Raw genomic sequence first — 17667 nt, forward strand, 5'->3', positions numbered from 1 at the left:
ATATTAAACTTTTGACCAATAGAAAGGAAAAAATAACACCAGAATAAATGAGTAAAGAAAGATGGGGTATTTTTACTCAGCCATTAAAAAAAATGAAAGGGAAAAGGTTGAGGGAGAGATAAATTAGGAGCTTGGTTTAACAGATACACACTACTATATACAGAATAGATAACCAACAAGGACCTACTATATAGCACAGGGAACTATACTCAATATTCTGTAATAACCTATAAGGGAAAATAACCTGAAAAAAAAGAATAGAAATATATATTTGTATAACTAAATAACCCTGCGGTATGCCTGAAACCAACCCAACATTGTAAATCAACTATACTTCAATTTAGAAAAATAAAAAGGTAAAACAAATTAAGTAAAACCAGCAACACAGTGCAGACCAGCGGCTGGCGGCATCACTGACCAGAGACCAGCTGCTCATTCAAATCCCTCTGTGCATCTGCCCCAGGCTGAGCTTCCCACAGCGGCGCCCACCCCACCCCACCCCTGGTGACTGGGTGCGGAGGGGAGGCTCCCTGGGTGGGTGCTCCACCCACAGCTGCTCCATCTTCAGAGGCCTCCGCCGCTGCCCTGCCATCTCGGCTCAACGCCCTTGGCCTGAGTCACAGTGATCACAGCTGTCCACCTCCTGGGTGTGGGTCACGCGTCCGTGCTGCTCCGCGATGTTCTCTTTCACTCTGCTCTAATTCACACCTGAACTATCCAGCACTGAATCCCTAGTCTTCCGTGCATGTAATACATGCTCTATCACCTGTGTTCCATGTACACTGGCGGGCAGAGGCTCCACACTCTGGGAACAGCTGCTCCAGGCCAACTCGACTCCCCTGCTGCTTCTTTCCTGCATATCTGCACAATCCGCTCTTCCCACCCCGGGGTGGCCGCCCTAGGCTACACACATGGTCCCTCACCCTCTCCCACTGCCCAGCAACACCAAGGTCCGCACGGGCCTCACACAGCCATGATTCTCTGGTCTGATACCTGGGGTTTGCTCTGGGGGCTGCACCAGGCCTCTCAGTGGAGGGGGATCACTGAGGCCTGCTCTTGTGACACAGGAGAGCTACTAGGGGTGGTTCAGTCTGTTTATCTCTCTGGTGTGGGGAGTGGGGGAAAAGGGAGTGGAATTTGGGCCAGTACTGCAAGGCTGAGAAATCAGGTAAGAACAAGCCTTTGCTTTCTTTGGAAACACTCATGGAAGACACTGGTCTACACAAATGTCATTTCCAAAACACTAAGAGTTCATCTTTCACGTGCCATTTCCCACAGAAATCTTTCTAGAATGTTTGCTTGCTCAAGCAGGATGCACTGAAATCTCATCCTGCTGAGTTGCGTCACTGCAGGCAGGGTGCTGTATCTCATTCTGGAGTTTTCTGGATCCTTCCCTGTGGCAGGCAGTGCGTCAGTCTCGACAGCTTCCCCATCTCTTTCTTGGTAGCAGACAGAACCGAGCTCCCGCCCTGGCTCTGTCATTGCTAAAGATTTGAACTTGGGTGAGTTGTGCCTCATTTCAGTGTTCTCAGGTGTGAAAATGAAGAAACAACAACAAGAAAAGAAAACAGTAATAGTCCATTCTTTGTAGAGTTCTTTTCCAGATTAAAAGATGGCATAAAGCACAAAGATCAGCCTCTGGTTTATATGGGGTACCAAGGCTGGTAAAACTACATACAGAATGAGAGCAAATCAATTCTGATGAACAGCTGATGCCTCTCCTATAGGTAAGGCTTTGTGACAGTTATTTCAGCCACTCAGGGCCCTTTTACCTGAAATCTAGCTTTGAGCATTTGTTTAAGGAGGTCCTGAGAACTTGTCCATGGCTCATCTGCTTGTGTATTTTCCTTCTCCATGTCTCTCCCTACTTCCTTCCCACCTACTGCCAGAGGACCAGGAGATACAGAGGTTAAGATGTGGACTCTGGAACAACTCACATGAGCTGAATCCCACTCCCACCGCTTGGTCAGCCGTGGAGTTTTGACAGGTTATGTCTCCTTCCCCAGCTACCAAGAGCCCTCCGCCCTCGGTTGTCAAGCTGATTCAGTGACTGCCAGGAGGCGCCGTTCCCACCTGTCAGTCCTCCTCCCCAGCTACCTTTGCCTCCACATTCTCCACTCCTATGAGAGAAACAGCTGGAACTCTGGGGCCCAACAGAACCTTGGGGTTTTCCCAAGAGAAGACTGGCTTTGGATTACTTAAGGAAATTAATGATCACACCCATATTTTCAGCTTGGGCAAAGATAGACAATAGACTTCCTGTCTCTGTCTACAGATACTTATCGTCCTGACTTCCCTAAGAACATTTCCTCCCAAGTGCCATTCAAGAAAGCGAAGGGTGCAAAGGCTGGTAGAGACATAGAGTGCTTGTTTTCACAGCAGCCAAGCTTAGGAACCTCCAAAGAAGCTGCTATATCAGTAACCTTCTCTAGCCTCACCTGCACTCTCCTAGAATTTCCCTATTTCATTATTTTCCTTCCCTTTGGCTATCAACCACTGTCATATGAGCTTTAGGACCATATCCCCTTATCTTTCATCACTGATCAGACTTCTGTCCTTAACAAAAAAACTCTTTAGCTGTAGAAAATAATTCAGACTACTTGGACTAGAATTAACTTTTCAGACTCAACCTAGCTGGGGTGTCTGGAACATTCCTAAGATCAGCTAATGCTTAATGAGCATCTACATGGTGGCAACCCCAAGGTGTTTGATTACTTCCCATACAGGATGATGTGGTTTCTATTATTATGTCCGTTTCCTAGATGAAGAAAATGAGGTACAGAGAGGCTAAGGTAGTCAGTCTCCTGCTGGTGAGGACAGAGCTGGGATTCAAATATAGGTCTGCCAGATGCAAAAGCCCACGCTGGCTCCTCTCAGCTGACACTTACCCTGGCTTCGGGGGCCACAACAACGAATTTGGGAGGTTTCATGGATTTGGGGTCTCCAGCTCTCTACTCAGGAGACTGCAGAACAACAGAAGGTGGGTGGGACTCCAGGGGAGATGTGGGAAGGATGGCATGAAGAACAGGTCCCCTGCGGAAGTCACCTGCTGGCTGAGTCCTTCCCCGGGTACAAGGAGGTGGAGACAACTAAAGTGGGTTGAGAGGCTTTGGGGTAGTGGTGTGTGCAGTGGCTGGGGACATGAGCATTCAAATCACATGGCTCAGATGCTACTTCCTACCCACATGACCTTGAGCAAGTCACTTTCACGCTCCGTACTCAAACACCACAGAACAAAGCAGCAGATCTGTGCCAGGCAGAGGGGAGGAAGACTGTCGGGCAGGCGGCACCCCTTGGCAACCCCCAACATCGCTGCAAGGGCCAGGGGCCTGGGGAGAGCAGATGAAGAGGTCACTAGGCTCCCTGCCCAGAGCCTGTGCTGGGTCTTGGGGAACCAAAGGTAAAATACCTGGGCCCGTAGCATATGAACTTGGTAGGCTATAGGAAATAATTCAGACTACTTGTCCTAGAATTAACTTTCTAGACTCAACCTAGCTGGGGTGCTTGGAATGTTCGTAAGATCAGCTAACGTTTAATGAGCATTTACATGGTGGCAACTCCAAGGTGTATGATTCCTTATCACACATGATGATAACTTCTCCTGTGCTTCAGTTTCCTCATCTGTGAAATGGAGAGAAAAATAATACCAAACTCCTACAGTTAGTTGGAGGTTAAAAAGGTCAACATCTTTGAAGGGTAAATTTAGAACGGTGTGTAACACATACAAAGCCCTCTGTAACTGAGTTTCTTTTTCCTTTTTACAAAAACGGGGGACTTCCCAGGTGGTCCAATGGTTAAGACTCTGCTCTGCCAATTCAGGGAACAACCACTAGTTGGGGAACTAAGATCCCACATCCTGTGCAGTGAGGCCAAACAAAAAAAAAAAGGTAATAGATGGCATATATCCTTCTGTCACCTGACATTTTTAACATCAACATATCACGAGCATATTTCCATGTGTATATACATGTGCTCTGTTGTGTTTGGTTGCCCAGTCATGTCCAATTCTTTGCAACCCTATGGACTGTGGCCCACAAGGCTCCTCTGTCCATGGGGATTCTCTAGGCAAGAATACTGGAGTGGGTTGCCATACCCTCCTCCAGGGGATCTTCCCAACTCAAGGATGGAACCCAGGTCTCCCACGTTGCAAGCAGGTTCTTTACCATCTGACCAGGGAAGCCCATGTATATACATCCCTACATCACTGTTAGCAGGATTTTACTGTTACCACCATCTGTGATTAATTTTGCCACCCACACTCGTTGTTTCCAATTTTTTGCTATTATACTCTGAGCTAAATAGCCTTAGAGATAAAACAGTTCCTTAAATAAATCTCCTTTAAATTGAAAAATTAAGTTTAATTAAAACTACCTGAGCCTGGAAAGGTGGGTGGCCTCACAGGCTGCCCCGTTTCTTGCTCATCCTCAGTGTTTCTTACAGAAGCTGCCAAAGGCTTTCCTGGCTTCACAGTGTCCAAGAAGTCTGGGATGGAAGACTTGATTTCAAGAACTGGTTTCCCTGAAATGAGGTAGGAAGAAAGCAAGCTATTATCATTCAATGAAGTGGGTTAGCCATCGAGAGGTTGGATGGAGAAGTCAGAAGACTTGGTTCGGAGTTTGGGCTTGGCTTTAAATTCATGTGCCCCCGAAAGTTGTTTCCTTCTCTTGGCCTTGGCCTCCCCACGTGTAAGGTATAGCACTTGGACCTGACAATCTCTGCGACCATCCAGCTCAGACACTCTTGAGTCAGACATACCTGACTTCCAATCCTACCAGCTGTATGACCTTAGATAAGTCACTTTCCTTCTCTGAGCCTGTTTCCTCACCTATGAGACAGAACTGACAGTCATGATAACATCTGCTTGCTCCCCTCACAGGGCTGTTGGGAGGAGGGAATGAGAGTGCAGACATGAAAGGGCTCTGTAGACCATGCAGTCCCCTGGACACATGGGGGAACTCAAAGACCTCCACCCCGCTGAGTCCCCAGTTGAGCCCCTAAGTATAAAAGGACTGCCAGTCTTCCAGCTTCCCCTTCCATGAGCAGTGCAGACACGTGCATCCTTCCCTGTTTTAGAGATGGGAAGCCTGAAAATAGCAGCCACGTCAACTGTGAGCCATGACGTGTGGTCAGCCCCAGTTCTGCAAGCATGAAATCCTCCCAGGGTCCTTCAGTGCATCCTGCCGGAGATGAGGACTCTGAGGCCAGAGCAGGTTAAGTGGCTTGTCCGCGATCACACAGCCTGAGTAGGCAGGACCTGCTGAAGGAGCCTGGGTGGAGGTCAGCTGCCTTTTGAGAGTAATCACTTCCTCTTTGCAGTGATTTGGGAAACCCAAAGGTGCTGGAGGGTGTGTCTCCACCAGCTTCCACAAAGCCTGCTCCTAAGAACCGGCTTCCTCTCCCCTCCCCCAGCACTGCCGTCCTCTCAGGTTGGTCCCGGCCTCCAGCTCCAGTGGCCTCCAGAGCCCTCCCCAGGCCTCATCTTACTGAGATACCTTCCTGGCCCTGCCACTTCCCTGCTTAGAGCCCTTCTGACTCCCCACTTCCAGGATAAAACACACACTCCCCACATGAACCCTCTGACACCCACCCCCCACCCCCCACTGCCTCCCAGACCAAATCCAAATTCTACAGCCCTGCATTCAAGGCCCTTCACCTCCTGGTGGTGGGAGGTGGACCCGTATTTTTTGAGAATCAAAAAATCAGAGTGCCCCGAAGTGTGGGGAAGACTGGCCACTCGCTCTTTCTCACATGGGCAGCAGGTGGGGCTTCAACAAAACACCTCCAGCCTTCCGGTCTGCAGGAGCGTTTATTCCAACAGGTAAACTGCATCTTGGGGCTCCCTGGGGCGGCTCGGCGGTAAAGAGTCTGCCTGCCAATGCGGGAGACTCAGGTTTGATCCCTGGGTCTGGAAGATCCCCTGGAGGAGGAAATGGCAACCCGCTCCAGTATCCTTGCCTAGGAGAATTCCATGGATAGAGAATTCTCCTAGGCTAGGCTACAGTCCATGGTGTCACAAAGAATCTGACACGACTGAGCACACACACAAACTGTGTCTCTCAGTAAATAAAACTGGTCATTGCCATGGGACCAAACTTCTCACACAGGAGCTTTGGGACTAGAACAATAATAAGGCCTAAATTCACGGCACTGCATGTGGAAGGCCATACAGATTTATTTGATGTTCTCAACAATCTCTGGTGGTTGACAGATATCTCTGCCTTTTACTTTTGAGCATATTGAGGCTCAGATGCGTGAAATGGTTTGTTCCCAGCCAAAGAGCTGGTGGATTCAAACCTGGGGCTGGTTTCACTGTCATTCACCCAGCTAGGACAGAACCACTCACATGCAATGTCCTCAGCACTCCTGTTCCCCTCTGCAGGTGGCTCGGCTCTGGGGCGGCCCCACCCGAGGAAAAGCAGGACAAAGGGTACAGGGTGGGAGCAAGTGAGGAACAGCCAGAAGGAATGCACAAAAGTATCCAGAAGGCCGAAGGAGGGATAATGGGTGACTTTTCCCCTGTTTCCTTTACTGGCACTGACATACTACTCCTTTAAATGGAACTATCTTATAAGATGGGTTTCCCAGTTAGCTCAGCTGGTAAAGAATCCACCCAGTTCAATTCCTGGGTCAGGAAGGTCCCCTGGAGAAGGGATAGGCTACCCATTCCAGTATTCATGGGTTTCTCTGGTAGCTCAGATGGTAAAGAATCCGTCTGCAATGCGAGAGACCTGGGTTTGATCCCTGGGTTGGGAAGAGCCCCAGGAGGAGGGCATGGCAACCCACTCCAACATTCTTGCCTGGAGAACTGCCATGGACGGAGGAGCCCGGCAGGCTACAGTACATGGGGTCACATAGAGTTGAACATGACTGAGAAAGTAGGCACAGCACAGCATCTTATAAGACAGCTTTTATCTCATAAAGAAGTAGCAGAGCTTAGCTGCTCAGAGTCCAGGTTCTGGCACGGACACCAGTTTCATCACCTCCTAGCTGTGTTGGCTTTGGACAACTTCCATGAGACCAGAGGAGTCAGCACATGTTAACTGATTAGCTCAAAACATGGGAACTTCATTGGTGGTGGTGGTATCATATTTTTTAGATACTGGGTTATCTCTTCTATAAAAAAAAAAAAAGACTTGTTATTTAGCTGTGCTGGGGCTCAGTTGTGTCATGTGGGATCTTCGATTTTCGTTGTGGCATGCAGGATTTTAGTTGCAGCACATGGGATCCAGCTCCCTGACCAGGGATCGAACCCGGGCCCTCTGCATTGGGAGCATGGCGTCCCAGCCACTGGACCACCCGGGAAGTCCCATGGGTTATCTCTTAAGCAGCCCACATACTCGGTGTAAAGAATGTAGGGCTAGAGTCTTTTTTTTTTCATTTAACATAACTCTGAATCATTTACAATTTTTTGTTGTTGTTTTCCTGCACTTGTTTTTTTAAGTTGTGGTAAAATACATAAAACATAAAATTTATCATCTTAATAATTTTACAGTTTAGTGGCGTCAACTGCATTTACACTAGACACAGCTAGAGAGAAGCCAGCATGCCTGCGATGAAGAGCCCACAGGCCACAATTAAGACTCGACACGGCCAAATAAATAAATAAATATTATTTTTAAAAAGACAAGTTCATTTACACTGTTGTCCAACCATCACCATCACCCATCCAAAACTTTTTCATCGTCCCAGACTGAAACTGCCCTCTTCCCAAAGTGAAATTCATGCCACCCCATATGGGGGCCCCCAGAGGTCACACACTTCATTTCTCCCCACCTGGGGTTCTCAGGCACCACGCTGCCCCCATTGCCAATCCCATCAGGGAGAGGCCCTTCTGGCCCAAACTGTGATCCCAGAAGTGAGGTTCCTCCCCAAGGCCAGCCCTGCCCCAGGATTCACGGACTCCCATGTCTTTGCTCGCGTCATACACTGCCTTCCTCAGGTTCTGGGTGACACAGTTTCTTGTAGAGACTGACAACAGGGACAGTCACCAGTGGTGAACACTGATTCCTGGGAAGATACGGAGCAGAAGCGAACACCCTAGGAGGAAGGGGCCTCTGGGCCTCTCAGAGCCCTCTTCTCCCCTCTCTGGCCCGCGGAGATGGCCCCTTGACACACCCCGCTCTCCACCAACTGCCTCGCGTGGGTCTCATTTCTCAAAGGGCCACGTCCAAGCCGTCCTCATGACAACATCTGTGTATGATGCACAGGGCCAGAGGTGGCTCTTCTGTGGCCCCAGTTCCCCTTGCACTGGGCCAGTCGGACCTGCTGGTGAAGGGGATCCCAGACAGCCCAGCACAGCAGAAGCTGCTCCCAGATACATCAGCTTCTAAAGGTCCCACCTGCTCCCAGCTGGCACCTTTTCCCCATCCGAGGCCTGGCTGAGCCTGTTTCGTCATCAGCCAAACGGGAGTGAAGGTGACCATTCCGGCCTGACCTCACTTCAGTGACCTATCCCTTTCCCCTTTCCTTTTCTGCACAGACCTTTGCCCTTCGGTCAAGATCTATTTGGTAGGAACACCAAGGCCACCCACCCATCTGTGGCTGACCTCTCTGGCCTCCACCCTCAGGAACAGAAACGGCTTTGTTACATTCTCACCCTAAGGAGAGTGTGCAGTGACGTGCAGGAGCCTACAGCCGGCGCTGCGATTTGCGCAAACATGTGGGGCTGGGGCACACACCCACGGGGAGGGAACAGTCCTGTGGCACCCAGCGGGGGCTCCAGCCTGAAACTGAACTCGTCAGAGCATTTCAGCTGAAGTCCACCCCAGGCCCACCCAGTCACACACAAGGGCAGAGAGGACAGCTGACGGAGTCCAGCTTCAGGCCTGCGGTAGCAAATCAAATTGAGAAGCTTCAGTTTCCTGTGAAACCCCCGTCTCAGCACTCTGCGGGTTTTCAGATGGTTTTGAGATGCAGACAATAAATAAATATGACATATCTTCAGTTTGACTCTTGGGTTGCTAGTGCCCGATCTGAATTGGAAGGTGCAGGGCACACTTTTGCTTGTCCCTTTTCCTATCATCAAACCCAGGAGTGGGAGAAACTGTGGCTTTTCCCCTGTTACTACCTGGAAACTGATCCGTGATAGCTGAGCGGATACAACGCCCACTCCTTTGGGCCAGTACATACAGCAGAGTGTCGTTGAAATAAAAATAGAACATCAAAGGCAGGATGGGGCAAAGGAGGACATAACGCTCACACAAAAGGGTCATGATGATCTTTAAATCTCACAAGTTTCCTGTCTGCCAAGACCAAAAAACAAGTCAGTGACATCATTTATTCCTATGACTGATGTACAGGAGCAGCCTCTCGCTTCCAGGAGACAGCACTCTTTTCTCTGCTGCAATTACATGTTCAAAAAGAGTCCACACAAAAAGTTGATTTTGCTGGATCATGAGAACCAAAAATAGGAATTGTGATCACCAAGTAGAAGCGAGAGGAAGCCAGAGCCAGCCCCTTTTAGGCTGGATTTCTTAACCTTCCGAGCTTCATTTGCATCGTCTATGGAGTCAGAATAATTATAACCCTTCTATCCCAGGACAATCCCAGGACTCAGTGGGACCAGATACAAAAACCAGATACAGAGCTGGGCCAGTGACGGGAGAGGGCACAAACTATGACTCATTCATTCTCTGTCCTCTCCTGCTGCTCAAAAGACACAGAGGAAGAATCTCGGATCCCAACTTAGGTTCTCTGAAGGAAGCATCTGGGGTGGACAGCTAGTTCCAATAGTTTAAACCCTCCAATGGACACGTGAGTCTCAGTGGGCAGTGGCAGGGCCTTGAAGGAGCAGTGGCCGTGGCGCTGAGTATTACTGAAGCCCAAACAGGGGAGAGCTGTGCCCTGCTCTGTCCGCTGTGTCGTTGGCAGCTGGCCTGCTCACGCCCCGGAGGACAGGCAACTTGGGGTTCTCCTGTCAAGACCCCTGGGAATGGGAGGAGATGCCAAAGCTCAAAGTAACATCGTTGGTGGCTGTGGGTGCCAAGGGGTTGAGGTGTTGGTTCTCAGATCAATTAAATCAGAGTCTGGATGTTTTCGAAAGCTCCCTAGATAAGGCTCAGAACTGCTGGTTTAACCCAGAACGATGAGGATTGAGCTTCCAGCTCCAAGGGGCAGAGGAAGGGAGTCAGAAGCGTTTCTCTCTGCTCTCTCCATAGTTCCCAGGGGACAGTGGGTCTGATTCCTTTTTCTCTCTGCTTTGTATTTTCAGGATGTCCCACTCTCTCTAACGAGCCACAGATCACATGTGCTGTGGGGCCCCATAGTGAACTCAGGGCTTCCAGCCCACTCATGCACACCACAGCCAGGCTCGTGGGCAAAGGAAACTCTCCAAGTTTCATCTGACAAGTGGGACAAGGAACTGTGCCCTCCACCCCCAGAGATGATGAAATAAGTAAGTGCTCAATAGTTATAAGCTACTGTTGTAATTTACTATTGTTATGATCATCACCCCCAAGTTGAGGTCAGGCGTTTTTTTCTCCTAAGTGTTTTCCCATATGTGTAACCTACTGAATTCTGATGACAACTCTGGGGGGAAGGGCCAGCTGCTATCTCTAGGTAATACTTCAGTAAAGTGAAACCTGACATAGTTCTCTTACTTATATTTTGTTTATGGAGGCCCCATTTCCTTTGGTCAAAAGGCTTGGCAGAGGGCCCTGGGGTCTCCTCACTGGGGCTGGCAACTCGGGAACATTTGATACAGTGGCAAATCCAGGAGCCACACACTTGAGCAAAGGGCAGTCCAGCTGTCGGTAAGGTATTTCCCCAATGAGCAAGTCTGGAATTTCCCCCATTCTTGACAGCCCTCAGCTGAGGGGTGTTACCTCAAGGTAAACAGTGATGTAGTATTTTTTTTTTTTTTTAGTATTTATATATTTGTCTTTATTTTTTGTGTTTATTCTGACTCATGTGGCTTAAATGGATCCCTCTGAGAGCAAATAAAAGTGATTCAGCCCCTAAGTGAAGAACCCAGGTGACGGCAGGCCGTGGCAGGACAACCAGAACTTTCTGGACCCGCTCGTTTCCTTTTCCTTTCCCTCCCTGGGCATCCAAAGTCCACACACACACACACACACACACCCCTAGAAAGTCCCAGCTCAAGCTAGACATGAAGTTAGGCAAGTCAGAGAACATGACCTGTCTTCCCAATCACCCTATCTAGGATCCTCCATTGGAACTGTTACCCAGCTGCTAAAATGACTCATCCATCCTCATTCACTTACTCATTGTGTTAGGGACAGGGGATGCCAACCGTTATAAAAACCCACATGATAGTTCAAAGACATCTAATTATAAACTGGGAGGAGTTCTGTGCTGAAAACAAGCTGGAGGAAGGGAGGGGTGCCCGACACTTACTTACATGGGGTGTCCAGGGCAGGCTTCTGTGGACAGGTGCCATTTAAGTCGAGACTCAGAAGATGAGAGGGAGGAACCACGGAAAGAATGCAAGGGAGTTGGAGGAGGGGGGTGGGCAGGGACCAACATTGTAAAGAGAAGGAACAGCATATGCAAAAATCCTGAGGCAGAAGATAGTTTGGTGTATCTCCCTAAAATGAAAGGCGACCCTAGTGGCTGAATTGAATAAATGGGAGAGTGGGGGGAGCAGCCAAGATGAGCTGAGAGAACTGGGCAAGGGTTAGACCCTGTGAGACCTCGTGGGCCATGGGGAGGTAGAATCTTGTAATAAACCCCCTTGAACTGAGAGGTACCCTAGAGCTGAGACGGTGCTTACCAAATAGTCATTTGTTCCCCTCAGACCCCAGCCTCCCTTGCAATTAGGCTGGGGCCACGTGACTAGTTCTGGCCAATAGGTTTTAAGTGGAGATGCCATTGTCACTTCCCGGACAAAGCAAGCCTCGTCCACCCGTCTCTTTCCCTCCACGGTGACTGTGGAAACCATGCATTCCTGATGGTCTACCAAGTGCCAGAAGGCAGGAGGCAGCCCTAGACTCTGAGAAATCAATCTTTGCTACATTGAACAGCTAAGATTTCCAGGTTTATCTGTGACTGCAATGTTCCACAGTCTATCCTGATTAATGGGCAACCTCAACACACGTCCAGTGCTCGTAACCCACAGGAGCTGCTTTCCACAGCGAGGCATAAAGCGGGGGCTCAGTAAACCGCAGCTCCCCTCCCTCTGGCTCCCACCTGTCCTCTCTGAAAAACTGGGGACTTCTTGAAAGGCGCCGCATGCACCCCTCTGTCCATGCTCACACGGACTCCCAAGAAACCCACAGTGATCAAAGCCTCGCTCGTTTCCAGTGGAATCACTAATGCGTGGAAGGAGGGTCAGGAGACCATGCTGACTCACACAGCAAGGATGTTCGAAAAGCCTAGCACCGCTTATGTTCTGAAGCTTCCCCGTTTATGAGACAATCAGACAGGACAATGTCTACGCCTGTTTTTCAGAGGGGAAAGTGAGACTTGATGCCATCTGGTGATGTCCCCCAGCAGGGGTTAAGGTCAAGCAGACCTGCATCCCTTCCCAGCCCATTGCTTACTCGCTATGTGGCTTTGGGCGACTTACTTAATCCCTGTGTCTCAGTTTCCTCATTCATAAAATGAGAATAGCGAGATTTGTGAGGTAAGATACTTGCCCAGCACATTAGGTGCTAAATACAAGTGATGACTAGCACTCAGGTAGCGTGACTCCAGGCTGGGATGCGGTGGGAGGAGGGAGGCGGGCTCTTGGTCCAGCGCAGTGCCACCATCAGAGGCAAGTCTCCTGGGGTCCTAGGACCTGAGTCCTTCCCTCACTTTGTTGTTCCCTAGTGGTAGGAAAGGAGCGGATGTTGGGGAAATCTCCAGAACACACACACCAGCCCTGTCTGGTCCTTGCAACTGCTCAGCCTCTTTGGGAGAGAAAGGGTTCATTCTCTTCCGTTTCACTTTAGGAAACTGGACAACAGACAGAAACTCCCCATCCAGCGAGAGCTCAGCTCCAGGAAGGAAATGACTTTGGCTGAGCCACCAAACAAAAGTTAGAAATTGTGAAGGTTGCTCAACTAAGAAGAGACTGCGTGAAAATTGGGAAACTTGAAAGAACAAACTCCCGGGAGGATGACAGCAGCAGATGGGGAGAAGAAACCTGCTTCACCTCCCTTGGAGTCCCTTCAGGTTCCAGAAGCTTCTTGCTCTCCTATTCAGCTGACACCTGGAACTTCAGAGGCTCCTGTTCCCCACCACGGCCAGAGCAGTGGGGATACTCCCTCCCAAACCTTCCCTTCACTCCTGATGAAAGCAGACCTGACCATGGCCAAGCATCGCTCCTTTCCACCAATGGGCCTTTGCACACACTGTTCCCTCTGCCTGCAAATGCCTGTGCGGTTGGCCCACCCTTCCTCTGAGTGGAGATGGAAGTTTCAGTTCCTCAGGGAAGCTTCCCCAGATGAGATCAAACCTTCCCCTCTCCCACCCTCCTACCTACCTACCCACTGGAGCTACACTTCTCCTTTGAGCACTCCTGCTGCGGCTGGGTGCCCATCTCTATGCTATCACCCTGTTCATATCCAGCTCTCAACTAAACTGCAGACTCCTTCAGGTCGGAGATCTATTTTCACTGTATTTTCACTGCTGTGTCCTCAGCACCTAGCACATGGCGGGCGCTTGATAACATGTCTCAGTTCACTGCTGACTCTCTTCTCCAGATTCTGTGTATCTAACTTCCTATGGAGAAGAACAAGGGAGAGTTTCACCTCACAGGTCAGGCACAGCTGGTTTCATGCCTTCATGCTCAGAGCTAGACCCATCAGACCACCGCTGTTGACAGGTTCAGCTCCTGTGCCCACCTTAGTGGCATTTCATCAGCTCTGAAGCTCAGCCGTGATGACAGCCAACGTACCTCTGGCTGGAAGCCACAGCTCTGATACTTTGGCCTCTGTCTTGATTCCAGCTCCTGAGACCCCCAGATGCCAGCACACAGCCCTCTCCCTAAGCCTGGTGGTCAGGAAAAGTCCCCATCAGGAGAAGAACTCTCAGGTTTTAAGCCCCAGGGTGATGGCTGACCCTAGGTCCCAGGGTCAGACTCTTCTGATGCTGGCCTGACCACGCGAATGCCGCCCCTGATGCTCCAGGTTCTCCATCATGAGGCTCCCCTGGGATGCCCAACAATTGCACCATGGCCACCATGTACTAGAGCAGTGACTCCCACAGTGTACTGGTTCCGTGGGAATATTAATAAGTATCAAATGAAAAGAGGGCTCCATAGTCAAATGTAAATGGAAAATGCTGGCCTAAATAGGTTCCTTTACTATAGAACTTATCAGAGCCTTAAAACATTGGTGTGTATCTTAGGGGGCACTGATAAAGCATTCAGATTGCCCAAGGTTACTTCTTCATGAACACTTTGTTTGCAGGTGGTAACTTGCTGGAACACACGGGCACGTGATTTGGGAAATGTTACTCTAAACCATGAGTCACCCTGCGGACATCCTATGCATACGGTACTTTCCCCATCACAAAAAGACATTTTTCAATCCAATACAAAGGCCCCATTCCTCTTCCTTTCCTGACCCAGCGACGCACTTCACTTAAGGCCCCGTTCTTCCCTGTGGGCTCAGAAGAGCCTGGATGTGAAGACATCCACGGAAAGTCACTTTATGTCTGGTCTCTGCCAGAAGTCGGCAGGGGAAAGTGGAGAGGGGGGAGTAACAAAGGGCAAGGGGAAGTCACTTCATTTTACAAAGTGAAGCATCAAGAGGTACTGCCTAGGCACTTCTCTGGTGGTTCAGTGGTTAAGAATTTGCCTCCCAGTGCAGGGGATGCAGATTCAACTCCTGGTAAGGGAGCTAAGATCCCTCTCGGCCAAAAAACCAAAACACAAAACAGAAAATAAGTTGTAGTAAATTCAATAAAGACTTTAAAAATGGTCCACATCAAAAGAAATCTTAAAAAAGGGGGGGGCCACTGTTTAGAGCGGATGGAAAATTCATTAAATATGTAATGATATTCATTAGAAGTTAGAACAACAATCTACAGACTATAGAGGAACTAAAAATCCATCTACAGATTACAGAGGATATACATGTATTGCTATAAACATATTGGGAGGAACAGGGAGGGGAGGTGTGTATGTTGCCAGCCAAAACCTTGGCCTTCTCTGCCTACCAAAGTACGGAGACAGAGTTTGGAGGAAATAGGAAGATGGCTTTTATTCTCAGCTGGTAGACAGGAGAACATAGTAGGCTCATGCCTCCAGAACTGCGTCCCTCCTCCATGAAGATTCTAGGGACTTCTATAAGGCAAGGGCTTGCAGTCAGGAGATGGTGATGAGGAAGGAAGGTGATGGGATCTTGATTTCTTCCTCTGGCATTGTTTCAAAGACAGTCATAAACTGGCATCGGTAATCCAATAATTGAGTCTGATAGTTAGGGGGCTCTGCGGCCCTCTTTTTGACGTGTAACTACAAGGGGAAGGATGTTGTAAGGGTAAACACCAAATAGGGGATGTACTTAGCATAGAGTCAAAGGAAAAAATGTACATTGTAGCTCCTGCAGAGTTAGGGGGCAGAGAAGCAAACTTAGTTACCGACATGCAAAATTAAGAGCAGTTAGACTGAAAAAACAAGGAATGTTCAGGCCTGCTCACCGATTTTTATCATCTTATTCTCAGAAAAGGGAAAAAGAAAAGCTCATACCTCTTTTTTCCTTTTTACTGCAACATGTAGAGCCAAACTCTCTTCTAGGAAGTTAATGGATAATATTTAAATTGATACATATGAAAAGAACAGGATAAGCACATTATTTAGGGATAGTGCAAATGTGGTGAGAATATCCATTCCCCTTGTCTTCCTACATTTTAGAAGTTTTAGCTAGACTGACAGCTGCCTGGATAGAAACCACATTTTTAAGCTACATTCAGAATTCCCTTGCAGCTAATTATGGTCATGTGACTAGGTTCTCGTTAATAGAACTTAATGAAGAGATGGGAATACCAGCCCACCTGACCTGCCTCTTGAGAAATCTGTATGCAGGTCAGGAAGTAACAGAATTAAGACATGGAACAACAGACTGGTTCCAAATAGAAAAAGGAGTACATCAAGGCTGTATATTGTCACCCTGCTTATTTAACTTATATGCAGAGTACATCATGAGAAACGCTGGGCTGGAAGAAGCACCAGCTGGAATCAAGATTGCTGGGAGAAATATCAATACCTCAGATATGCAGATGACACCACCCTTATGGCAGAAAGTGAGAAGAACTAAAGAGCATCTTGATGAAAGTGAAAGAGGAGAGTGACAAAGTTGGCTTAAAAAAAAAAAAAAGTTGGCTTAAAGCTCAACATTCAGAAAACTAAGATCATGGCATCTGGTCCCATCACTTCATGGCAAATAGATGGGGAAACAGTGGAAACAGTGGCAGACATTATTTTTGGGGGGCTCCAAAATCATTGCAGATGGTGATTGCAGCCATGAAATTAAAAGACACTTACTCCTTGGAAGGAAAGTTATGACCAACCTAGGCAGCATATTAAAAAGCAGAGATACTACTTTGCCAACAAAGGTCCATCTAGTCAAGGCTATGGTTTTTCCAGTAGTCGTGTATGGATGTGAGAGTTGGACTATAAAGAAAATTGAGTGCCAAAGAATTGATGCTTTTGAACTGTGGTGTTGGAGAAGACTTTTGAAAATCCCTTGGACTGCAAAGAGATCCAACCAGTCCATCCTAAAGGAGATCAGTCCTGAGTGTTCACTGGAAGGACTGATGCTGAAGCTGAAACTCCAATACTTTGGCCACCTGATGGGAAGAACTGTCTCATTGGAAAAGACCCTGATGCTTGGAAAGATTGAAGGTGGGAGGAGAAGGGGATGACAAAGGATGAGATGCTTGGATGGCATCACCAACTCAATGGACGTGAGTTTGAGCAAACTCCGGGAGTTGGTGATGGACAGGCAAGCCTGGTGTGCTGCAGTCCATGGGGTCACAAAGAGTCGGACACAACTGAGCGACTGAACTGAACTGAACTGAATGAAATGATAAAAGTACATCTTTCAGCTTGTACCCTTAGAAGGAAAGAAAAGTCCCCACCCCTTTCTGCTGCCTGGAATATGGAAAAGAGGAGCTGGAGTGAGTATCTCAAACCACAAGCTGGAAACCATATGTTCAGGATAGCAGGATAAGGTAGAATAAAAGCTTGAATCCCTGACACTGTGGATCCACCCTATCAGCCTTTTTGCCCACACACATACTACTAATGGAGATAAACCTTCTAGTTTAACCCTTTGTTATTTTGGCCTTTCTTATAGGAGCCAGGGCTTCTCTGGTACCTCATCTGGTAAATTATCCGTCTGCAATGCAGGAGATCTGGGTTCAATCCCTGGGTTGGGAAGATCCCCTGGAGGAGGGCATGGCAACTCACTCCCGTATTCTTGCCTGGAGAATCCTCATGGACAGAGGAGCCTGGTGGGCTAAGATCCATAGGGTCGCAAAGAGTCGGAAACGACTGAGTGACGAAGCACAACACATAGGAGTCAGATCAATATAATAATGTTAGATGTGGCAAGGACCCAGATATGGCAGGCTGGAAAGCTGATTACTCTCCTTATACCAAAGCAAAACTGTCACCTGTGACCCTCGGAAGGCAGTCGATGTGCTAAGAAATCCTGTTAACTCTAAATGGAGAAGCTGAAAATGTTCTGAGGGTTGGTGTATGTGGCTTCTTTTTCAAGA

General features: G+C 48.5%; 1 protein-coding gene across 2 annotated transcripts in view; it reads right to left on the reverse strand.

The window, feature by feature from the left end:
- Positions 1-17667, reverse strand: part of IRAK2 (interleukin 1 receptor associated kinase 2) — a 52827-nt gene that overhangs the window by 21806 nt on the left and 13354 nt on the right. For both annotated transcript variants that reach the window (XM_043885229.1, XM_043885228.1), the window contains exon 3: positions 4372-4518. In XM_043885229.1, coding sequence (XP_043741164.1) covers positions 4372-4518 — 147 coding nt within the window. The remainder of the gene's footprint in view (positions 1-4371; positions 4519-17667) is intronic.

The sequence above is a fragment of the Cervus elaphus genome, chromosome 24 (assembly GCF_910594005.1).
Source record: "Cervus elaphus chromosome 24, mCerEla1.1, whole genome shotgun sequence".
NCBI classification, from domain to species: domain Eukaryota; kingdom Metazoa; phylum Chordata; class Mammalia; order Artiodactyla; family Cervidae; genus Cervus; species Cervus elaphus.